The following is a 26315-nucleotide window of genomic DNA, read 5'->3' as shown; positions in this document are numbered from 1 at the left end:
ACCCCTCTCCCTGTCCTCTACACTACCCCTCTCCCTGTCCATCTCCATGTCCCTACACCCCCTACCCCCTCTCCTGTCCCTATACCCCCTCTCCCTGTCCATCTCCATGTCCCTATACCCTTCTCCCTGTCCATCTCCATGTCCCTTTACCCCTTCTCCTGTCCATCTCCATGTCCCTTTACCCCTTCTCCCTCTCCATCTCCCTGTCCCTACACCCCCTCTCCTGTCCCTACACTACCTCTCCCTGTCCCTCCCCTGTCCCTATACCCCCTCCCTCTCCTGTCCCTATACCCCCTCTCGCTGTCCCTGTCTATCTCCCTGTCCCTATACCCCCTCTCCCTGTCCCTTCACCCCCTCTCCCAAACACCTTCAGGATATAAAACTTTACCATGATGCCCTACAATAAAAGTCTACTTTAGAGCAGCACTTGTAGCAGCGTGTAAATTATCCAGATATGTGAACAGGTACAAGTAACACCAGAGATCTTTATGTCTCAGTCAGGAACCTGCTGTCATGGCATTTTACTGTCCATTTTACAGACAAGCACCGTTTTTTAATTGAATTTTTAATTTTTTTCCCTGTTTCGTGGGGCGGCAGGGTAGCCTAGTGGTTAGAGCATTGGACTAGTAACCGGAAGGTTGCAAGTTCAAATCCCCGATCTGACATGGTACAAATCTGTCGTTCTGCCCGTGAACAGGCAGTTAACCCACTGTTCCTAGGCCGTCATTGAAAATAAGAATTTGTTCTTAACTGACTTGCCTAAATAAAGGTAAAAAATACAAAAAAATATCCAATTGGTAGTTACAGTCTTGTCTCATCGCTGCAACGGACTCAGGAGAGGCGAAGGTCGAGAACAGTGCGTCCTCTGAAACACGACCAAACTGCACTGTTTCTTGACACAATGCCCACCAGAAGCCAGCCACACCAATGTGTCAGAGGAAACACTGTACACCTGGTGACCGTGTCAGCATGCACAGCGCCCAGCCCCCCACAGAAGTCGCTAGTCCACAATGGGACAAGGACATCCCTGCCGGCCTAACCATCGCCTAACCCGGACGACGCTGGGCCAATTGTGCACTGCCCCATGGGTCTCTCGGTCGCGGCCGGCTGCGACAGAGCCTGGACTCGAACCAAGAATCTCTGGTGGCAATGCTGTGCTTAGACCACTGCACCGCTCGGGAGGCCTGACAAGCACTGTTTATAAAAGTACTATGACATCCCATGGAGCTGCCGTCAATACACACACATCGTCATGGTGTTTCCTTCCCAAAGGCAGCAGCAGCTTGAGCAGAATTCAAGTGGATAATGACCACCATAAAAAACTATGCTCATTAGCATGCAGGGTAGCCTAGTGGTTAGAGCATTGGACTAATAACCGAAAGGTTGCAAGTTCAAATCCCCGAGCTGACAAGGTACAAATCTGTCGTTCTACCCCTGAACAGGCAGTTCCTAGGCCGTCATTGAAAATAAGAATTTGTTCTTAACTGACTTGCCTAGTTAAATAAAGGTAATAAAAATAACATTTTGGACTGAGACAACATTGGCTGCTTTTTTGAGGGCTAAAGAGGCCATGATCAGAAGACAGCCAAGCTGGTGTAAAGGCATGTGTGTGTTACGTTATCGTTGGGATACGTGTGTGTATCCATGTGCATCGCTGTAAGTGAGACTCTTCCCCTTCTTCAAGGTGCCCACACACATGTACAAACACACACGCGCACGGGGGTAGAAATCCATGCGGTGGTCAAGATCACCTTGGAATGGGAACGCAGCACACTGGCAGCCGTATCGAACTGATCACCTCCTCCCTTCCAAACACTGTGCTGTGTGTGGAGCAGAGCAGTGCAGGCTGCCGAGGAGAGTAGCCGTACAGTAAACCTAGTGTCATATCTCTGCTATCACATCTCTGCATTGACCTTGCCCTTTCTAGAGAATTGCGCAGTGGTCTGATAGCTGGTTTTTGTCTCTTCAGGAAAGCTGGACGAGGGAGCGAGGCAGAGAGAATAACAGAGACGTGAACGGTGGCAGATTGTTTGACATGTACAGTACCAGTCAAAAGTTTGGACACACCTACTCATTCAAGGGTTTTTCTTTATTTTTACTATTTTCTACATTGTAGAATAATAGTGACGACATCAAAACTATGAAATAACACATGGAATCATGTAGTAACCAAAAAAGTGTTAAACAAATCAAAATATATGTTATATTTGAAATTATTCAAAGTAGCCACCCTTTGCCTTGATGACAGCTTTGAACACTCTTGGCATTCTCTCAACCAGCTTCATTAGGTAGTCACCTGGAATGCATTTCAATTAACAGGTGTGACTAGTTAAAAGTTAATGCGTTTGAGCCAATTAGTTGTTGTGACAAGGTAGGGTTGTTATACAGAAGATAGCCCTATTTGGTAGAAGACCAAGTTCATATTATGAGAACAGCTGAAATAAGCAAAGAGAATATATTTAGATTTGTTTAACTCTTTTTGGTTACTACATGATTCCATATGTGTTATTTTATTGTTGTGATGTCTTCACTATTATTCTACAATGTAGAAAATAGTCAAAATAAAGAAAACCGCATGTGGAAACTACAGTCAAGGACATACAGTACCAGTCAAAAGTTTGGACACACCTACTCATTCAAGGGGTTATCTCATCGTCACCCACACACACTCCTGCACATAGTGGTAGTTCTGTGACCTTAGAAGCGCTGTCCCTGTGCTAACTGCACAGATTACAGTGAACAATTGACTTATGCCGTCAAGCAGGGAAGGCTCTCTCGCTCCCTTCCTCCTTTTCTCCTTTCCTCTCGCGCCACTGCATTGAGAAAAGCATGTGGATGAGAATTTGTTGTGATGTGAGTGTCTGCGCAGCGTGAGTGTGTGTGTTTGGGTTTGAGAGGTTTTCAGAGCGGAATAGAGCCAGTGCTAGGAGAGGGAGGAAAAACAAATGCAAGAGGGGGAGCACCTGCCTCACTCCACTTGTCATTGTGTGCGGGAGTTCAGGCGTGTGTGTGTGAATGTGTGTGTTTGAGCAGTGTGTGTGAATGTGTGTGCGTACGCTGCAATGCTGATTAAGGAGAATTGCTGCTGCCTCCGCCCCCCCCCCCCGCGCCAGAATGATATAGCGGCCCAGGGCAGTGTCGCGTCTCGGGGAGCGCCAGGCCTGCAGAGCAGAGAGGAGAGAGAGAGGGGATGAAGGGCCGGGGCTGCTTGGAGCCAGGGACAGTCCACTCCTTCTGCAACACGGGCTGCCTCGGTAAACTGAACCAGGGTCAGTGCAGCAGCTACAACTCAGCCTCAGGAGGAGACAGCCTCAACACACCTCTCACTCCACCCCGAAGGAAGAACTCAGCCTGCCATCTCCTCCACCTCGTATGCCTCGGAGGTATCCATCCATCTGTCTGTATTGCTCCGGTGCGCTCTGGCTTTTGTCTTTATCCCGTGCTGCTTGGGTCCGGCTGCAGCCTGGCTGGCGTCAGGGCTCTGGATCATCCTTCTCCTACATAGCAGCAGCAGATTTGAGATGGGTGAACCTGGGTTTATTAGAACACACCCACCCCTCCCTCTCCTCTCTCCCTTCCTCTCGCTCCCCCTACCTCCCCACCACTCCTCCTCCGCTCCATCCTCCCTTCCTCTTCCCCCATTCACTCCCTCTGTCTTCCAGCTGCTTCACCTTGCAATTGAATGTAGAAGTGATGTAATATTTGAATTTGTAACATGCTAGCTAGTCCCTAGCTGTGCATATCTGCATGCCATAGTTGTGTCTGTGCATGTACAGTATAGAGTGTAGAGCATTAATAATACCGGTAGTCCTTATGACATTGGGGATTGTAAAGATGCAAGGTCCTGCGGTCCCCTGGGTCCTAGAGGCCCTCGTAGCAGAGGCATAGAGAGGATGACCACACTGATGCAGTTCAATGCGGAGGATGATACTGCACTAAAGTATAGACTAACTACTGTATTAATCTATAGGCTTCTGCATTTTGATGGAGGTCGGTTTAATTATGATTAGTAAGTGTGAAAAACATGCAATAAGTTATTGTTAGGGGATTGTAAGTTTCGCACAGCAATTTATCAGTCCAAGGTTATATTTGGTTCTTAGTTTTCCATGTCAGCAGTGTGCCAGAGTGTGTGTGTGTGTGTGTGTGTGTGTGTGTGTGACTGTTAGTGCAGGCCTGTGTAACTAACTAAGCTTTGTTTGTTTGGTCAGTGAATGTGAGGGAAAGTGATGGGAATGAACTCCATTCATGTCCCACATCACTGGAGTTTCCAGTCTGTTTCCAGTGATGTGTTGAGTGAGTTGAGCTGTGGTTGCAATTCTGTCAGTTAAAGTTTTTTATTTTCATTCTCATCACTCGGTCCTTTGTTTGGTCACAGTCTCTTATGCCGTATACTCTTCTGCACAATCCAAAATGTTTCTCTCTTTTTCTCCCATCCTCCATACCTCTCTCTCCCCCTGGAGGCAGAAGTGATGGCTTAGTAGGACTGCTGTGTGCTCTGCCCTGGGCTCTAAGTAGTCTCTACTTTTCCCTTTATTTGTTCACCTTGTTGACTTTGGAGGCCATGTCAGGACTCATGAAGACAAGCTTACACACACACACACACACACACACACACACACACACACACACACACACACACACACACACACACACACATAGTTTTGAATTGCTATCCTTGTGGACATAGACAGGACATAGACATATATGATATGGGCAGAAAGCTTAAATTCTTGTTAATCTAACTGCACTGTCCAATTTACAGTAGCTATTACATTGAAAGAATACCATGCTATTGTTTGAGGAGAGTGCACAGTTATGAACATGAAAATGTATTAATAAACCAATTAGGCACATTTGGGCAGACTTGATACAACATTTTGAACAGAAATAAAATGTTGGATCAGTCTAAAACTTTGCACATACACTGCTGCCATTTAGTGGTCAAAATCTAAATGGTACATTATGGCCTTTCTCTTGCATTTCAAAGATAATGGAACAATATATATATATATATATATATATATATATATATTACCAGATCTAATGTGTTATATTCTCCTACATTAATTTCACATTTCCACAAAATTCAAAGTGTTTTCTTTCAAATGGTATCAAGAATATGCATATCCTTGCTTCAGGTCCTGAGCTACAGGCATTTAGATTTGGGTATGTCCGATCCTTTTTACCCTAACCTTAATCGTAACCCTGAACCTAACCCCTAAGCCTAAAATAGCATTTGTTATTGTGGGGACTGGCAATTGTCCTTGTTTTACTATCCTCGTGAGGACTTTTAGGACCCACAAGGATAGTTAAACAAAAACACACATTCACACACACTGCTCAAACACACACGCCCAAACTCCTGCACACAATGACAAGTGGAGTGAGGCAGGCAGGTGCTCCCCCTCCTGCATTCCTGTTTTCTCCCTACACACACACACACACTCGCAAACAGAGAAGTGACCACATGCATACATAAACAGGAGAAAATGTGTGTGTAGGCCTATCCTATATGTTCACACACATCTGTATAGGATGTGTCAGACGCCTCAACCTGTGGATGTCAATTATGATCAATAGTTGAACGCTCCTGCTGTTCTCCATCTACTATAGATCCAGCTGAAGTTGTGCTGAATTCCAATGTGGGTGCCATGATCCCTGTTATATTCAGTCCATCTTCCTAACTGCTGTAGCTGGACCATAATTATGGGCAATGTTTTGTGAAGCATGTTCCTGTTATGTAAGTCCAAATCTGGACAGCTGCAGCTGAATCAACTGTTGCTATCCCCTTGCGCATTTTAAATGTGTATTTGAGTTTTGGATTTTTGTGCTTCAGAACTTCTGTTGTGAATGCATTGATTTCATTCAGAGTTTCTTTCCTCACAGCCTCCAACAACACTGATGGTAATGTGGGGAGGAAAATGCTAAGCTATCTATCTATCTATCTATCTATCTATCTATCTATCTATCTATCTATCTATCTATCTATCTATCTATCTATCTATCTATCTCCTCTCAGTATTGGTTGTCAGAACACTTTGATTTAGAAGAAACAGAGTACCTGTCTGAGCCGACTATAGTCTGAGCAGATGTGTGTGTTTTGATGCCCACCTCCCTATGTCTGGTCCTGAATTAAAGAGCCTCTGGTGGGTTAGAGAGAGAGATGCTCACACACACACACGCTAACCAGTTTCAGACAGCCCTCTTCTCCTATAGGTGTGGAAACTATCTGCCACTTTCATGCCTCTGTGTATAATATGCCGGCAGGAATATTCTCTCTCCCATGGTCCCAGTGTGTGTGGCTATGTGTAGATATCAGAATGTACAATTAGTTGGTGTTTTGCTGCACACTATCACTTATCAACTCAAGCTAATCCACAGAATGATCATGGGTCAGTAAGATGAATATTCAGACACTCGGATGGATAGCATTTGAGGCTACTACACACTCAGATAAAACCCTAACCAGTTACATTGTAGAAGTCAGTACAGGGCAATTCCACGGTAACAGAGCGATGCTGAGACGATGTTTCACTTTAAATGTATGCCAAATGAAAACCAATGATTGCAAAGTTAACAACTCTATGCACAAAGAGTATTTTTAACAATTTCCACTAATTACATGAAATAACCCGGTATATGGTATAAATGGTATTTCGCCCATGCCTAGACTGTAGTATACTGTAGTATTTAATGTAGTGTTTTGGGGGGACTGTAGTAGGGTATACTGTAGTTATTACTGTAGTTTTTTTGGGGGGGGGGGGCTGTAGTAGGGTATACTGTAGTTATTACTGTAGTGTTTTGGGGGGACGTAGTAGGGTATACTGTGGTTATTACTGTAGTGTTTTTGCTTGACTGTAGTATAATGTAGTATTTACTGTAGTGTTTTTGGGGACATTACTGTAGTATTAATTAAAGTGTTTTTGTTGTATTATCTTTGACATATAAGTGGAGGCTTTCTCCTTGAGGAAACCTACTGGAGAAATACTTAAAGATTTTCCATAAGCTGTACGTACATACGTACGTCGGTGGTAGGTAGGTCGGTAGGCAGGTCGGTAGGCAGGTCAGTAGGTAGGTAGGTAGGTAGGTACTGTAGGACAGGAGTCTGAATGGAGAGTTCAATGCTTCTGCTCTTTTCTATAACCTGTATGGAACACAATATGGTCTATACTTGGTATGTAGGTTTCACACTTATGGGTGGCACAAATTGGGATATGGGGGAGGGGAATGAGCAGGATATATGCAAATTAAAATAATAGTTAAAATGATATAGTATTTTTGCAGACTAGTGTTTTTGCAGATATTTTTGTAGTATTTATTAGTGTTTTTTTGTGGATAATACTTTAGTACAGGGTTAGGCAACCCTGTTCCTGGAATGCCGGGTACTGTAGAATTTTGTTCCGACTAGTCACCACACCCGACCTACTGAGCTAAATGATCAGATTAGTGATTGCCTACATTCAATACACACTGGTCTTTCAGGTTGGTTAAATCAAACACATGAAGTGCCTTTGGGCACTCCAGGACCAGGGTTTCCTACCCCTGCTGTAGTATTTACCATAGTATTCTACAGTATACAACTGTCACGTTCTGACCTTAATTTCCTTTGTTTTGTATTTATTTAGTATGGTCAGGGCGTGAGTTGGGTGGGTTGTCTATGTTTGTTTTTCTAGGTTTTGGGAATTTCTATGTTTCGGCCTAGTATGGTTCTCAATCAGAGGCAGGTGTCATTAGTTGTCTCTGATTGAGAATCATACTTAGGTAGCCTGGGTTTCACTGTGTGTTTGTGGGTGATTGTTTCCGAGTCTGTGTTTGTTCGCCACACGGTACTGTTTCGGTTTTGTTCACGTTTATTGTTTTGTATTCATTGAGTGTTCAGTTCATGTTTTTAAATAAACAACCATGGACACTTACCACGCCGCATCTTGGTCCGATCCTTGCTACACCTCCTCTTCAGACGAAGAGGAGGAAAACCATTACAGAATCACCCACCCACCAAGGACCGAGCGGCGTGGTAAAAAACACGCAGCGACGACAGCAGCAGCAGCAGCAACAGCGGCCAGCATCACAGGACTCCTGGACATGGGAGCAGATACTGAACAGAGAGGGACCCTGGGCACAGGCTGGGGAAAATCGCCGCCCTAAAGCAGAGCTGGAGGCAGCGAAAGCTGAGCGGCGTGGTAAAAAAACGCAGCGACGACAGCAGCAGCAGCAGCAACAACAGCGGCCAGCATCAGAGCAGAGTCTGGACTACACGACTTGGGAGGAGATAGACAGGTGGGCGGTCGACCCAGGAGAGTGCCGGAGCCCGCCTGGGATTCGATGGAGCAGTGCAAGGAAGGCTACAGGAGAATGAGGTTGGCGAAGCCAGCACGGCAGTGCGACAGGTACGAGAGGCAGCCCCAAATTATTTTGGGGGGCACACGAGGTGTGGTACTAAGCCAGGTAGCAGACCTGAGCTCACTCCTCGTGCTTATGATAAGCAGCGCATTACTGGTCAGGCACCGTGTTATGCGGTTAAGCGCACGGTGTCGCCAGTGCGTGCCCATAGCCCGGTGCGCTATAGGGCAGCCCCCCGAGAGTGCCATGCGAGTGTGGGCATTGAGCCAGGGCGTATGGTGCCTGCTCAGCGGGTCTGGTCGCCGGTACGCAGTTTTGGTCCAGGTTATCCTGCGCCGGCTCTGCGTGCTGTGTCTCCGGGGCGCTGGGAGGGTGCAGTGCGTCCTCTGCCTGCGCTCCGCTCGTGCCGGGCAAATGTGGGAGTGGAGCCAAAGGGAGAGGTGCGTGTAGTAAGCACTAGATCTCCCGTGCTTACCCACAGCCCGGTTCAACCTGTGCCTGCACTCTGGAGGGTCCGGGCTAGAGTAGTTGTCCAGCCTGGGGAAGTGGTGCCAAGGTTGCGCACCAGAGCTCCAGTGCTCCCCCACAGCCCAGTCTTTCAGGCTCCTCCTAACACCAAGCCTCCTGAAGGTCTCCCCAGCCTGGTGGTTCCTGTGGCAGCCCCACGCACCAGGCTGTCTCTGTCTCCTCCCTGCAGGTGGTCCCGCCTGTCCGGCGCCGCTGCCGGAGCCTCCCGCCTGTCCGGCGCCGCTGCCGGAGCCTCCCGCCTGTCCGGCGCCGCTGCCGGCCTCCCGCCTGTCCGCCGTCCGGCGCCGCTGTCCGGGCGCCGCTGCCGAGCGTCCCGCCTGTCCGGCGCCGCTGCCGGAGCGTCCCGCCTGTCCGGCGCCGCTGCCGGAGCCCCTCAGCCCAGAGGCGCCAGAGCCCCTCAGCCCAGAGGCGCCAGAGCCCCTGCCCCTCTGTCCCGAGCCCCTGCCCCTCTGTCCAGAGCTTCTGCCCCTCTGTCCAGTGGGGTCATTGAGAGGGGTGGCCATGGTGAGAAAGCCACGGAGGCGGACAATAAGGCGGACTAAGACAATGTTGAAGTGGGGTCCGCGTCCCGCGCCAGACCCGCCACCGCGGACAGACGCCCACCCAGACCCTCCCCTATAGGTCAAGGTTTTGCGGCCGGAGTCCGCACCTTTGGGGGGGGGGTACTGTCACGTTCTGACCTTAATTTCCTTTGTTTTGTATTTATTTAGTATGGTCAGGGCGTGAGTTGGGTGGGTTGTCTATGTTTGTTTTTCTAGGTTTTGGGAATTTCTATGTTTCGGCCTAGTATGGTTCTCAATCAGAGGCAGGTGTCATTAGTTGTCTCTGATTGAGAATCATACTTAGGTAGCCTGGGTTTCACTGTGTGTTTGTGGGTGATTGTTTCCGTGTCTGTGTTTGTTCGCCACACGGTACTGTTTCGGTTTTGTTCACGTTTATTGTTTTGTATTCATTGAGTGTTCAGTTCATGTTTTTAAATAAACAACCATGGACACTTACCACGCCGCATCTTGGTCCGATCCTTGCTACACCTCCTCTTCAGACGAAGAGGAGGAAAACCATTACAACAACATCATTCTAAAGGTACTACACATGATCGAGGGATACTACAGTGTGTAGTATAGTATACTACAGCGTACTACATAATTATATAGTAAGTACTGTAGTATTCTGGAGTAAACTGTCATATTTTTGAATGTGGGTGCCCTACAATGCAGTGTAACTGACAGTCAGCTACAGTCTGCATGCATTTCCCTTTTGGCATCTTGAATGGCTGTCTGTCATTGGCCCTGTCATCATGCAGCAGCAGAAACCTACAGCACCACTGTGGGTCCCCAGTCTCCAGTCCAGTCCTCCCACGCCTTCCCTTCCCAGCATGCACTCTCACGAGGACGACCAGGTGCCACTGAGGTGCTGAATTTGCATTTGGAGGAGGAACACTAATTATGCCTCCAGAGCGTGGGAGGCAGAGCACAGGGCAGTTTCCCCTCACAGGCTCTCTGAGGCTGTGTCCCAAATGGCACCCTATACCCTTTATAGTGCTCTGGTCAAAAGTAGTGCACTATACAGGGAATAGGGTGCCATTTGGGACACAATCGGCATGTGCTGTGGATCGATCCACAAACTTGTAAAGCCTGCTACAGTATGCCAGGCAGGAAATAGAATATCACCCCTCTGTCTAATAAACATTCATCTACATTTATTTCAGTGTTTTATTTTTAATATTTTTGCTGATCTTTTGCTCTATTGTAAGATGTGAGTTACGTGGCCCCTTGCTCCCCAAACCCTGGGTTTGTTCTTATATCGTGTTCAATATTCTACTAGAAGTGTACTGCAGAGGGGGATGGGTTGCTCGGCACAGTTCCTCATTTGGGCGCTGTGTTACTGGGTTTAACCTGCCATCTCCTCCATTTGTCTTCACTTGATGCATCTCAGGGGAGCCCAGCAGACAGTTAGCAATTACTGCTCAGGATTACACTCTCCTCCCTCCCCCCCAGGCCCAGAACGCACCACTCACACACTCCTTTCATCCATCCTCTCTCGACTATCATCTATCTCTTTCACTCACTCTGATGCTCTGTCTCTCTATCCCATCCCTCTATTCTCTTTCAATCTCACTCCCTCTCTCATTTTACGTTTTACATTTGAGTCATTTGACAGACGCTCGTTTCTAGTGTGACTTACAGTTATGATTTATGATTTTTATTTGGATCCCCATTAGCTGTTGAAGAAGCAGCAGCTATTCTTCCTGGTACCCACACAAAACAGAACATGACGAAATACACAACACTAATGGACAGGGACAGCAACAAACATTTCAACTAAGAACACTGCGACTAAAGAACGCTGCGACTAAAGAACAATACGACTAAAGAACAATATGACTAAAGAACAATATTACATGTTTTTTGTTTATCGTGCATTTAACTTAAGATGGCTAGGTGACGATCACGTATCACAATTGTAGTAAGTCCATTTTTCCTCAATAACGAAGTTGACTGAGATGTCTTATTTGAGATCATCTTTGAAGAGGTAGGGTTTCTCTCAGCTCTCTGTCTCTCTCTTTTCCTTTCTGCCATTGGCGTGATGAATCTGACTTACACACACAGGTACTAGTCAGCACTAAATAGAACCTACTCTCCAGATGACTTGGGTGCGTATTACCTACCACGGCACCATTTCTCCATCCACTGCCTCCTGTAACCTTAGGTGTGCGTGTGGTTTGGGATGTTAGCTGGATGAGGTAAAGTACCCTTCAGCTCTCTACTTGGTACATATGCAGCTGAGTGGAGCTGGGCTCTGATAGGATTTCTGAAGTGGGATAGTACCGCATCACTGCCAGTTACACAGCCATCGGTCTCTCTCTCCCTACCTCTCTCTCTATCTCACTCTCTCTGTCAGACCAGAGATGGACAGACCAGGGAACGGATAAATGAGCACTTTGTAGGGAATGGGAGGTTTGAGGTTGGGGCAACCTAGTCAGATACAGTGGGCTCCAAAATTACTAGCACTGGCAATGCACAAACACTACTTTAAAAAATATAAACAACATAATTATAGAGAGAAACTCAAAATACCAACATGTGAGAAATACAGTACTTTATTAATGTTTCAGTGGAACCCAGCAAAATCATTTGTTGATTTAATTAAAAATCAATGTCCTCCAAATTAAGGTTTCACAATTAATGGCACCCTTAAAGATTATTGTAAATAACATCTACTAAAATTAAACCAGGAATTCAATTGTCTTAGTCTTAAGGTACTGTATTGAGCCATTCCATCACTTCCTGTTTCACTAGGATATACAAATGAGGTAACACACATGCAATATCCCTTTGTCATCCAACACCTTGAAGAAAACAAAAGAACTGGCAGTTCAAAAGAGACAGATGGTCATAGACCTTCATAAATCTGGTAATGGCTACAAGAAAATCCACAAAGGATTGAATATACCACTGAGCACTGTCAGGGCAATTTTTTTTTTTAAATGTTAAAGATATGGAACAGTTGAAAACCTCATGGTTAGAGGATGCAAATTCATTTTGCCCCCCAGGATAGGGAGCTGGATGGTGAGAGAAGCAGCAAAATCCTCAAGAATCACTGTGAAAGAATTGCAGGCCTTGGTGGCGTCTTAGGGTCACCAGGTTTCAAAAAGCACCATCAGACGCCACCTCCCCAACCACAGGCTCTTTGAAAGGATTGCCAGAAGAAATCCGTTTCTGACCCCAAGATACATACGCAAGCATTACCTACTCATTACAACGCTGTGTGTACCCTGGGGCTGCTAGCCATGCCATGTATCTTGTATTTCCGCTGGGTTCGCTGATCAACCACTCATATTCTGTAATCTAATGCGGTTTAAGTTGTTCTGGCTTAGTTCTACATCCTAGTGTGAAAGCTCTCATTAAGCAAATAATAGTCTACCAGTAATACCCCTCTGGGATTTGATCCCATGAAACCAATGTTCTTTTCCCAGCAGGTATAGCCTCTCCCAGTAGATGTGAGGTGAGTGTGGCAATGATGTTAAGGTGGTTTGACTGTTATTATGAGATGCCAGGATTCAGATTGCATGCCAGAGGTTCCGGAATGGCAATTAGTAATGCAGACACCCTGCTGGAAGCAGATCCTCCACTAAACAAATCGGCCTAGTTCTTAATGCATGTGACAGTTTATTTTTAAGTTCCATTACTTGGCTGGTGAACAAACTCCTTGGCAGAATGAGGGTGAATAATGATAGCAAGTCTTTGCTGCAGCGTTCCTTACTTTACCTGCTCCTAACTTCTGTTACATTCAAGAGTTCCTAAATGACATGCCCCAAACCACCTGTCCCAAACGTTTAGCCCTTTTTTTCCAACACCTCCGTTAGTGAGTGGTAGACACTAATAGAGGGTTATCAGGGACCTACTAACAATCACACCAAAGCCATAATTGCTCTAGACCTAAAATGATCCTCTTTATATAGCAACAGTTAAGATGTAATACATTTATTGTCTGCTCATAAATGATTTAAGACCATACACTGGCCATATCCTGTTCCTGATGGTCTATGTATTCCTTCCCTCCAGCCCCACTCAGGCCTCTCAGTCCAGGGGGGCTTTGGGACATCTTGACTTTATCCTGCTTGCGTCGCTGTAATTTCAGCCTGTTTATTACAGTGACTTCGGAAAGTATTCAGACCTCTTGACTTTTTCCACATTTTGTTACGTTACAGCCTTATTCTAAAATGGATTAGATTGTTTCCTCATCAATCTACGCACAATACCCCCATAGTGACATCACAATACCCCCATAGTGACATCACAATACCCCCATAGTGACATCACAATACCCCATAATGACAAAGCAAAAACAGTTCTTTATTTTTAGCTAGTTTGTAAAAATACAAAAAACGGAAATATCACATTTACATAAGTATTCAGACTCTTTACTCAGTACTTTGTTGAAGCACCTTTGGCAGCGATTACAGCATCGAGTATTCTTGGGTATGACGCTACAAGCCTGGCACACCTGTATTTTGGGAGTTTCTCCCATTCTTCTCTGCAGATCCAAGCTCTGTCAGGTTGGATGGGGAGCGTTGCCGCACAGCTATTTTCAGGTCTCTCCAGAGATGTTCAGGTCCGGGCTCTAGCTGAATCTCTCAAGGACATTCAGAGACTTGTCCCGAAGCTACTCCTGCACTGTCTTGGCTGTGTGCTTAGGGTTGTTGTCCTGTCGGAAGGTGAACCTTCGCCAAAGTCTGAGGTCCTGAGCGCTCTGGAGCAGGTTTCTCTCTGTACTTTGCTCTGTTCATATTTGCCTCGATCCTGACTAGTCTCCCAGTCCCTGGGGCTGAAAAACATCCCCACAGCATGATGCTGCCACCACCATGCTTCACGGTAGGGATGGTGCCACGTTTTAATCCAGACATGACAATTTGCATTCAGGGCAAACAGTTCAATCTTGGTTTCATTAGATCAGAGAATCTTGTTTCTCATGGTCTGAGAGTCTTTAGGTGCCTTTTGGCAAACTCCAAGTGGGCTGTCATGTACCTTTTACTGAAGAGTGGCTTCCGTCTGGCAACTCTACCATAAAGGCCTGATTGTTGGAGTGCTGCAAAGATGGTTGTCCTTCCGAAAGGTTCTTCCATCTCCACAGAGGAACTCTATAGCGCTGTCAGAGTGATCATCAGGTCACCACCGTGAGCAAGGCCCTCCTCCTCCGATTGCTCAGTTTGGCAGGGCAGTCAGCTCTAGGAAGAGTCTTGGTGGTTCCAAATATCTTCCATTTAAGAATGATGAAGGTCACTGTGCACTGTCAACTGTGGGACCTTATATAGACAGGTGTGTGCCTTTCCAAATCATGTCCTGTTCAATTGAATTGACCAATCAAGTTGTAGAAACATATCAAGGATGATCAATGGAAACAGGGTGCCCCTGAGCTCAATTTCGAGGTCACATAGCAAAGGGACTGAATACTTATGTAAATAAGGTATTTCTGTTTTTTATTTGTAATATATTTGCAAAAATGTCTAAACCTGTTTTCAAATCAAATCCAATCAAATCAAAGTTTATTTGTCACGTGCGCCGAATACAACAGGTGTAGACCTTACAGTGAAATGCTTACTTACAGGCTCTAACCAATGGTGCCAAAAAAAAGGTATGTGTGTGTGTGTGTGTGTGTGTAAGTAAAGTAAGTAAAGAAATAAAACAACAGTAGAAAGACATTTGAAAAAAGAGTAGAAAGGCTATATATAGACACCTGTTAGTCAGGCTTATTGAGGTAGTATGTACATGTAGGTATCGTTAAAGTGACTGTGCATATATGATGAACAGAGAGTAGCAGAAGTGTAAAAAGAGGGGTTGGCGGGTGGTGGGACATAATGCAGATAGCCCGGTTAGCCAATGTGCGGGAGCACTGGTTGGTCGGGCCAATTGAGGTAGTATGTACATGAATGTATAGTGAAAGTGACTATGCATATAAGATAAACAGAGAGTAGCAGCAGCGTAAAAGAGGGGTTGGGGGGCACACAATGCAAATAGTCCGGGTAACCATTGGTTACCTGTTCAGGAGTCTTATGGCTTGGGGATAAAAACTGTTGAGAAGCCTTTTTGTCCTAGACTTGGCACTCCTGTAACGCTTGCCATGAGGTAGTAGAGAGAACAGTCTATGACTGGGGTGGCTGGGGTCTTTGACAATTTTTAGGGCCTTCCTCTGACACCGCCTGGTGTAGAGGTCCTGGATGGCGGGATCTTTTTAGTTTCCTGAGGGGGAATAGGCTTTGTCGTGCCCTCTTCACGACTGTCTTGGTGTGTTTGGACCAATCTAGTTTGTTGTTGATGTGGACACCAAGGAATTTGAAGCTCTCAACCTGCTCCACTACAGCCCCGTCGATGAGAATGGGGATGTGCTCGGTGCTCCTTTTCCTGTAGTCCACAATCATCTCCTTAGTCTTGGTTACATTGAGGGATAGGTTGTTATTCTGGCACCACCCGGCCAGGTCTCTGACCTCCTCCCTATAGGCTGTCTCGTCATTGTCGGTGATCAGCAAACTGTTGTGTCGTCAGCAAACTTAATGATGGTGTTGGAGTCGTGCCTGCCCATGCAGTCGTGAGTGAACAGGGAGTACAGGAGGGGACTGAGCACGCACCCCTGGGGAGCTCCAGTGTTGAGGATCAGCGTGCCAGATGTGTTACTACCTACCCTCACCACCTGGGGGCGGCCTGTCAGGAAGTCCAGGATCCAGTTGTAGAGGGAGGTGTTTCGTCGCAGGATCCTTAGCTTAGTGATGAGCTTTGAGGGTACTATGGTGTTGAACGCTGAGCTGTAGTCAATTAACAGCATTGTCACATAGGTATTCCTTTTGTCCAGGTGGGAAAGGGCAGTGTGGAGTGCAATAGAGATTGCATCATCTGTGGATCTGTTTGGGCGGTAAGCAAATTGGAGTGGGTCTAGGGTTTCTGAGATAATGGTGTTGATGTGAGCCATTACCAGCCAGTCAGTGAAGACACCTGCCAGTTGGTCAGCACATGCCCGGAGCACACGTCCTGGTAATCCGTCTGGCCCCGCAGCCTTGTGTATGTTGGCCTGTTTAAAGGTCTTACTCACGTCAGCTACGGAGAGCGTGATCACACAGTCGTCCGGAACAGCTGATGCTCTCATGCATGCCTCAGTGTTGCTTGCCTCGAAGCGAGCATAGAAGTAATTTAGCTTGTCTGGTAGGCTCGTGTCACTGGGCAGCTCGCGGCTCTGCTTCCCTTTGTAGTCTGTAATAGTTTGCAAGCCCTGCCACATCCGACGAGCGTCAGAGCCGGTGTAGTATGATTCAATCTTAGCTCTGTATTGACGCTTTGCCTGTTTGATGATTCATCACAGGGCATAGCGGGATTTCTTGTAAGCTTCCGTGTTAGAGTCCCACACCTTGAAAGCGGCAGCTCTACCCTTTAGCTCAGTGCGAATGTTGCCTGTAATCCATGGCTTCTGGTTGGGGTATATCCCTGGTTGGGGTATGTACGTACGTACACTTTGTCTTTATGGGGTATTGTGTGTAGATTGCTAAGGATTTTTTTGTATTTAATCCATTTTAGAATAAGGCTGTAACGTAACGAAATGTGGAAAAAGTCAAGAGGTCTGAATACTTTCCGAAGGCACTTAACATTGTGGATCAGGACTGCAGACATTGCTGTCGTGGCAGCCATGCCATGCCATTCCCCAACCATGGCCAGTGCCAAGGCATACCCTACTGCCCCATAAAGAGAGGAGGATGGGATGGTGTGGATGTTGGAGTGTTTCTTCGGTGTTGGATTCTAGGGCTATATTAATCCCCTTCATCCTACCTGGGGGGATGTCTCTGCTCTGCCAACTTTCCCCTCCTCAAGATGTCTCTGCTCAAACCTGACTTACTTGACTTAGGCCTTATCATCTTTGCCCCCTTTGGAGCATAGGACATCCATCATGGTTCTCCACCTCACTCTTTCCCCCACTCTACCCTGCTGTATCCTATAGTATTATATAGGCTATCCTATAGTAGGCATTGAGTCTCTCCATAGTCAAGCCTCACCAAACATAGACCTGTTATTCCCCTTCCGTCTCCGTGGTGCCTCCTGCCCTAACTGAGCCGAACTACTCTAACTGTAGGCTAATTCAATTCCAGGTCTGGGAGATTGTCATGGGGAGGGTTATTCTGGGTTCCAGTCTTTGTCACTGTTGGTGCCGGGCTGGATTGTCTAGCTCTGCCTGGTTTTGTCTTTTCCTCTGGCTGGACAGTTTTGTCTCTCTGTGCTTCTGCACACAGTGTGGACATTCAGCAATCTCACCCATTACATCACCTGGTCTGCACAGTCAGTCGCTGTGTGTCTAAACTGGTTCTGCCTGGTCACTGGTCACCGCCCACTGGGTGAAGATGGCGTGCAGACATGGTGAGAGCCTTCGTCTTTCTTTTCTTGTCTTGTGTTTCCTCGCCCTGCCTCCTCTCTTTTCTCTCCTCCCTCTCCCTGGACGTCTCCTCTTACAAATAGGAGGGTTTGTCTTCCCATGTTTAGGGATTACTGGAGGACAATTGATCAGCACGAAGAGAGACGCCTTGTGTTGTCATTGTTCAGTCTCTTTAACACTACCAAACAGTTAGGAGCAGAGTTATTTTTGTTGTCGATTTTGTGACAAGTCATATGTTGGTCTTGGTTTGTCATGATTGCCTTTTGTTGTGGTTGCCATTTGCATGTAATTCTGTCAGATCAGATTATGGTAATTGCAGAGGCTCCGGACTGTCAACAGACATACAGCCCACTGGCCTGTGACTGAAACTGAGTCGCTTTAATAGACTTACTGCCTGGTTCTCACTGCTTATGGTGCTGCTGCCTGTCTTTGTGTAGAAGTAGAAATGGGGTAGCAGCGCCTTCAAGGCGTTGTTGTCAGTAACGTGTGCATGTGAGGGCTGCTTGTTTTTGGCGTCTCCGTAGGTTTGGTCACTTCCTCTGTGAGGTCAGAATGAGCTGCCATGTTGCTAGTGTGAGTGTGGAAGTGTAATTGCCTATGTGACATCTTCCTCTGCAAGCTAAATGGACACTTTCACACCAAGTGACATGCTTTGGACATTCTAGGGCTGGGCCCATGATTACTCCCTCATCTAGCAGAGATCAAGATCAGGAGGAGAAGACTAAGAGAGGAAGAACAGAAGAGGACTGACAGACAGAAAAGTATGTAGATTCTGGAACAGTTTGTTAAGAAGGGAGAGTGAGACCACAAGAAAGAATACAAGTAGTAGGGACAGGAAGCTAAGAGAGGATAAGGGTGGTCAAAGGAAAGCTGAAATGATCTGAATGTAACTGTCAATTTAACATCATTCTTCCATGTCTTCCTGGAACCTGGGATGATAGTATGTTTCCTGATACTTCTGGATGGATTCTAGGCTAAATCAACAACCCCTCGCTCCTCATGTTGAGAGAATCTCCACTCCTTTCAGAAATGTGAAAGACCCTCCTGTCTATTCAATAACCTGCCAGAGCTGTAGAGGCTGGTTTCCAAGGCTCCAAAGTCCAGGCAGTGGAACAAGGGCTCTAGTGTTGAGGGTGATGATACCTTACCTCAGGTTTTAACTTACTCCAATAAGTCACATGTCTGCTGTGAAAAGGTTCATTTTGGTTCCTATACATACAGTACTGTAGCTTGTAACTCAAAACACACAAATGTACACGAACCCACTGCCACTGCTATAATGCACACATTACCAACACATAATACCGTAAATATGATTTCTCTGTTACTATTGTCCAACTTGTTATGTTATGCTTAATATAGTACATATCATCTTCAAACCAATTTCCATAATAGTAAAATCTGCTGGCATGCAGACAACAAACACACGGCCACTTTCTGCACCTTGGCTTAAGAAAACAGTGGAGAATAAACACTTTAATTGTTAAGTGCCTTGCTCAAGGGCACATCAAAATAATTTTCACCTTGGGGAGTCAAACCAGCGACCTCTCGTTTACTGGCCAACGCTCTAACCTCTAGGCCACCTCTGATTTGCCTCAGTAAATCATCTGTTCTACCCTGACATTTGAAGGGTGTGTGTTTGTGGAAACGCATGGTCTTGATGTGGTTTCTCTGGAACAGATAGGCTAACCAGCCTCTCTCTGATCAAGTCATATTTTGTTGCCCTAAGGTTGCTTTACTTTATATCTTACCCTTCACGATGGTGGCCACCACCAGGGTCATTGCACTGACTGTTAAATCCATCTGATCCCAGAGGATTTCCAATAACGCCTGGGTGGGCTATATCGGGTTCTGTGCATGACCTGGTGGGTATTTCGGTCCCCGCTGAGAGTGTGTATAATGTTCGGACAGACGCTGACACACTGTTCTCATATGTTCAGAGTGGCCCTGAGTAACCTCTCCACTGTCGCCACACTTCACTAGGACAGAAGTCACCGCTGCAGCAGAGCAGAGGCCCACGGAGGGAATGGAAGACTGCCTCATGTAAATACCCTGACTCGGCTTAAATACATTTCTTCTGCTTCCGAGGGTTTCACCATTGTCTGTCTCTGGAATGGGCCCATTAAGAGAGAGAGGTGTGCGTCTCGGTCCGATTGTGTGTTTGTCTCAGTCTGCGCGTCTGCATGTGTGCCTTTGTGTTAGTAAGTGGAAGTCAAAGTGGAAACTAGCTGTAAAATCCAGCCAAGGATCATAGCAATTAACACACATTTTATCAGTGGAAGTTATTACTATTCAATTTCATTTTTATAGTATATCTGAATCTCTTCATGGTTAAGTCATAAATAACCCTGCGTATTTTTGATGCAAACCTGTCCTTCTATCCGTTCCGTTCCGTGTGTGTGTGTCTGTGTGTGTGTGTGTGCATGTGCGCATACGTTTGTGTACCTCTTTTGGAATGTGATGAATTTGTAACCAAGCAGAGCAATCAGTCGACCACAGATTTGTCTCATTTAAGATCTCCAATCATATATTGAGGGGCATCCGTTGGCTGCCTGTCTGAATGAATTTAACACAGACTCTGCTGCTGGTGAGCCCACTGCACTGTCCTCCATTGTATATGTCTGCAGTGTGTCATCCATGACAAAGAGAGATCAATAAAGGGAGTCATGCAGCTCCTGGGTTTTGGGCTTAGAATGTGGATTTTACATTTTAGATGAATGGATTCCAAATAGCATTCGGGGGATCATGTCTTGCTCATGTTGGTCGGTTTGTTTGTTGTCTGTCTCTCTGGTGAGGACCCTGCATCCCCGATTGCTCTCCTGTATTCCAGTCTCTTCTTATCTGACCTCTGACCTTTCCTCTGTAGATGACTCAGGAGACGAGGAGCCCACGACCCAGTCGGACCGCAGTGAGGGGATCCAGGGCACTCTGAAGACCCTGATCAGCAAGCTTGATGACCTCGGCACGTGTAACGACCTAATCGCCAAGCATGGGGCGGCCCTGCAGCGCTCTCTGAGTGAACTCGAGGCGCTGAGAGTCCCCGTGGAGGGAGGAGAGAAGGTCAAGGGCGTCAACGAGCGAGCCACCCTCTTCCGCATCACCTCGAATGCTATGATCAATGTGAGTAGTGAGACTTAAGGGTTCTACACATCTATTCAACTTAAGCTAACCAACTATGGATGAAACGTTGGGTCGTTTATCCCCAACTCAGACCAACCTCTACATGTTGAATAAGGACCAACTACGAGCGACTATGTCCAGGGGCAAACTCTTTCCACAACCGTCCATAGACAGTTGGGTTGGCTGTAGTTGGGCAGATGGGTAGAAGCCTTTACATGGCAATGGTTAGGCCTACTGTGTGAAGGGTGACTAGCATTCTCAGTGCTATGGTACGATAGATGTGACAGGGAGGACACAGGTCAGCATTGTGTATATTGTAGTCGTCTACTTAAGATTCTGTGACGGGAAAGGGAAACAGTTCTCAGGTGGTACCTCTCTCTAGCAGCGTATTGTTTACATTATGCCTCCCATCCAGTTACAGCATGTAAGATATGTGCAGGGGTGTTGTTAGCATCGGAACTAGCTGTTCTGTTGCTATTGTCACCGTGACCACAGAGAGTCATTTCCATTGGCCAAGTGGTATTATAGTGGACTAGAGGGCAGAGGAAAGGAGAGGTCGGTACTGAAGGAGTGATACCGGATCAGGGCTGGTTGGGGAGGACAGGAATAGTCTCGCCCCAACCCCAAACCTCCCTGGACCCTCCCAGCCCAGAGACCTGAGCCCAGAGAGGAATCCCAGAGCCCCCTCTTCCTCCACAAGACAGACATGCTCCTACAGGGGCCAGGCGCTACACAGACAACCAGAAAAGGTTTGTGTGCCTCTTCTACTCCTCTGCTTGGCTTTGATGTGTTTGATAATAAATAGCCTTGTTTTGTCTGGGCCACAGACTGCTATTTCTGTGGTGACGGGTGTCTGACACATGGGGGAATGCTCCCATAACATTGGTCACTGGCAGGTGGGATAGTGTAGCCAGGGCACATGTACTTTTGACATTTTGAACTGGCTTGAAGCTTGAACTGATACTGTGAGTAATGATGGTGTGGGTGTGTTTGCTCAGTTGAATGAGAATCAACCAAGTAATCCCATTTAGAGTGTGATTACTGTGTGGAGACGTCTGCACTTTTATCACAGATCTTGTAGTCTTCCCTCTAAAGGATGTGCTTTTTTTCTGCACACAGTTAATCACTCTTTTAATTAATTGGAGTGGGAACCGAAAGTTACTGGACAGGCAATTAAACATGCCCTGTAGGATTTCCTATCTCGTTAAACCACTGTTAGATCTGGAGACGCTGTGGGGAAAGTGCTGCTTCAGGTTGGTTTTATGCAAAGGAAGGGGGAGTAGAGAGCCTAGCTATTTGATCACAGCTACAGTTGTTGTACCCTTTTTGTTTGCATTTGGCTTGTGATGCCGTTTGATATTTACACTTATATCATTTAGCAGACGCTCTTACAACTTACAGTAAGTAGCGAGTGCATACATTTTCACTTTCTTTTCTACTGGTCCCCCATGGGTATCGAACCCACAACCCTGGCGGTGCAAGCACCATGCTCCACCAACTGAGCTATACGGGACCATATGTCACCAACACTGCCCTTTCTCTTCACTAACTTGGGGGTTGGAGGTGGTTGAGCGATGTTGGCCTGACCCTGAAGTGAAGCTTGGACACTGGTTCATTTAGGGGTGATGTAACTCCTCACGTGTTGTGTGACTGCTGTGTCGGTGAGGTGGCACAAGTGTGTGTTTGTGTGTTTGAGTGCGTGCGTGCGTGCGTTTGCACAAGTTTGCAATGGGTTCCCCTTTCCATTTTATGTTATCTAGCCATATGAAACCTCGAAGGAAATTGACACACCCAATCATGCTCATTCTGTAAAGTGAACCAGGACATTTAATTCAGCACTGACTAAAATATGTTAAACCTGCTTGATTTTCATGTTGAATCACTATTCTATACACTGAGTTCAGACATGATATTCCCCAACCGGAAGCTATACGCAGCAGTCTGTTTAAATAATAGATTCAGCAGAACAAATGTGGAACCAAAGTCGGGTTGAAGTTGATATTTAGTTTCATATGTGCCTGAAGAGCAGAAGGAAGTAAGTAGCTCCGTCACATGATTCACTTTCAGTCTGAATAGTAAAAACAGGACACTTCATACTTGACTGCTGAAGGTAAGAGGCTGTTATTTAGTTACAATAGGCTAAACCCTGCTTGTCATTTGGCTGTGAATTGTAAAATCACTGAAACACTGAGTTAACACTTCTGGTTTTGGTGTCAGGTCATCAGCAAGTAAGTAGCCTAGTCCGAACCTGAACAGCCCGCAAAGCAGGAGACCTATTTCTGTAGCATGAGGCAGCTTGATGTACAAGAACCCCCCGTGGACAGGACGTGGGACTCGGGCTCGTTGCTTGTCAGTTAGACTAACGTGCAGCTCTCTGATTCATTCATGTGATAAGCTATACTGTTGGATCTAAACTCATAACATGTTGATTGGTTGCGTGCACAATGCAGCACTTCAAAATAAACACCCTGTATATTCAGATATATTTTTACCGAAGCACCATGTAGGTTCATGGTCTCCTAGTTCTGCATCTCTATTCTAAATGGTGGTGGGTTGGTGTGAAGGCTCAGTGGGGGGGATATATAGGATGTCATGTCCCTGTTCCCTCTGTCTGAGGCCGATATGTCCTATCTGTGCAGCCTACTGATCTGAGAGGACACAGATTATCTGTGCTCTGTGACACGCGTGGCCCTCAGCTACACACCTCAGCCAGAACGAAGACCAAGTGGTTTCAGCTATCCAATGGCCTGTGGTACTGGGACCAAAGAGGTTTTTAATGGGTGAATGCTGAACAGGATGCTGCACTGACTGCATAACAATGTGCTCATAGGATCAGAGCACTCAGTGGTTGTGTAGATTTGAGGACAAGGAGGTCCATGGATGGATGTACAGTATAGACAGGTTTATCAGGGTATACTGTTTAGGCTAGTTGTTTAACCATTCACCCTGATACTTGCTTGGGGAAAGAGTGGTAGCCTGCAGGACTGATGTGTTTCTGCTTTCTCCACAGTTTTCTTATCACAGTGTGTGTCCCATTGACCTCCCAAAACATTCTGTGGTCAGACATGATGTAGTTGGGGGAAATGCTGACACATTCTACTTGTATGTTTTGATCTAGAGTAAGATCCCTGTTTCGCCAAGAATGCCAAGACCACAGTCGTAACTCAGAAGACCTTTTATGACTTGCCCTGAGATCACTTTTTTTTGTCCAAGGGTTTTGCCTGTGGATAAACATTCCCTCTCTGGTGCTATAGTGTGGAAACTCAGAGCCTGCCCCTAAGACATGATTTAATATGCACACAGTAGCTGACACTCATGAGAGAGGCGAAGAGATATAAGTCATTCTCAAGATGTTGATGATAGTGCTAACAGTGGTCTAAATACTGACAGTACTCATGTTTAGAATACATTTTATGATAAAACAAACATCAGCTTAATTGGAAAACTGATTTCCTTCCACCAGTCAAGAAAGGACCTGGTAGCCCTAAACATCTACAAATCCACAAGATAAATATCCTTGTGTGCATATTTGACTCTTTTGTGATTTACATGCCTCTACTCCTTATCTTCTGTCTGACATCCAGTGTTTGATGTGTGTCTGTGTGTTATGTTGTGTTTGTGATGATTAGGCGTGTCGGGACTTCCTGGACCTAGCGGAGACCCACAGCAGGAGATGGCAGCGGGCGCTGCAGTATGAGAGAGAGCAGCGTATTCACCTGGAGGAGACCATAGAGCAGCTAGCCAAGCAGCACAACAGTCTGGAGAGAGCCTGGAGAGAGGCCCCCACACTGTCCGCCAACACGCCCAGCGCCCCCACCACAGAGAAGGGTAAGGCAGACAGTCGGGCCCCTTAGTATTGCCCCTTAGTCCTTAGACTAACAGGAAATTGTAAGTCAAGTCAGATGGTTTTGAATTATATTGTCTCTGTAATTAGACTGGAAGATACATTTCTCATGAGAGTAGTATTCAAATGGACACAATCACTCCTCACCTTTCCTTTGTGATAGCCATCCTAGTGTAAAAGAGTAAGCCGTGTATCACACAGGAATGGATATATTATATTTTGTCAATCTGAGGTTGTATTGAAGTTGGAGTTGTTGCTTCCCTTCTCGTCTGGAATCAAGTTCAGTTCATCGTTAGCCTACAGGGACGTTACCTATTAGTCTAATGTTCTTTATTCATCTCCATGAGCATTTGATTAGCTACCCAACCTTCCTTTCCCCTCCACAAATCATGTGACTACTGCTGCACCAGTATAGAGCAGGGTGTGTGTTAAATATTGCTTTTGTGTGTGTGTGTTCTCTCTCTCAGTAGGGAGTGAGAGGCTGCAGAAAGGGGAGGCGAGTGATGAAGATGAGGATACAGAATACTTTGACGCCATGGAGGAGTCCCCTGCCTTTATCACAGTGACCGCCACTGAGAACACACAGCACAGGTCAGTGTCACCCTGTGGCCTGTACAGTACACTCACGCCTCCGTCTGCTTTTCACATCCACCTCAATGGATCATGGCAGTTTAGCTTGGTATTACTTGAGTATAAGACGGATTCGGTGTGAATAGATTGTGATAAATACAAAGACTGGATGTCTTGATTGTGCCTGTTGATGGATTCTGTAGTGTTTACACCAGAATATCTGTCAAGCCCCAGAGCCACACAGTGCACCTCATATTGCCTGTGTATGACTCATTCCTTTCATCAGCAGCTCAATAAACCTACAACTTCAGAACCTCTTCCCCTCTCTGTGCTCATAATCTATCACACACACACACACACACACACACACACACACACACACACACACACACACACACACACACACACAATGACTCATACCTGTTGTACGGTGGCAGTGTTGTCTGTCTGCAAGCTGTCTGTTTTTAATGAGTGTCTGTCTTTACTGGACTGGCACTATTAACAGCTGAAGATGTTGTTGTCTCTATGATAAAAGACAGCTCATCCCCTCACTGCTCCTCTACTAGGGAATGACCCACGGCCCGGCCACTTCTCTGTTTTGGACTTATGCTTTCATATCCAAAATACTTTGGGTTTGTTATGTGTCTCAGTTGAAGAATTAGGGTAGTTGTTTCTTGCTGCCCTGTTTTACCAGAACACCTGTTGAGACACTATTTACACATATTCCTTTCCCCGTGAGGAGAATAGAATGTTTCTATTTCCCAGATACATATTCTGCTGCTCCTCTCCAATCAGAGACACATCTATCCACCTCTAACACAGCAGCTCAGAGACACATCTATCCACCTCTAACACAGCAGCTCAGAGACACATCTATCCACCTCTAACACAACAGCTCAGAGACACATCTATCCACCTCTAACACAGCAGCTCAGAGACACATCTATCCACCTCTAACACAGCAGCTCAGAGACACATCTATCCACCTCCAACACAACAGCTC

At 46.2% G+C, this 26315-nt stretch overlaps 1 protein-coding gene across 1 annotated transcript in view; it reads left to right on the top strand.

Annotated features, from left to right (window-relative positions):
- LOC115111207 (oxysterol-binding protein 2-like) overlaps nucleotides 1–26315 on the top strand; it is a 105503-nt gene that overhangs the window by 68330 nt on the left and 10858 nt on the right. Inside the window, exons 3-5 of the mRNA XM_065011591.1 lie at nucleotides 20645–20898; nucleotides 24528–24726; nucleotides 25210–25337. Coding sequence (XP_064867663.1) covers nucleotides 20645–20898; nucleotides 24528–24726; nucleotides 25210–25337 — 581 coding nt within the window. The remainder of the gene's footprint in view (nucleotides 1–20644; nucleotides 20899–24527; nucleotides 24727–25209; nucleotides 25338–26315) is intronic.

Source organism: Oncorhynchus nerka, linkage group LG27, assembly GCF_034236695.1.
Source record: "Oncorhynchus nerka isolate Pitt River linkage group LG27, Oner_Uvic_2.0, whole genome shotgun sequence".
NCBI lineage: Eukaryota > Metazoa > Chordata > Actinopteri > Salmoniformes > Salmonidae > Oncorhynchus > Oncorhynchus nerka.
The sequence above is the reverse complement of the archived record's forward strand: the minus strand, read 5'-3'. Positions and strand labels throughout refer to the sequence as shown.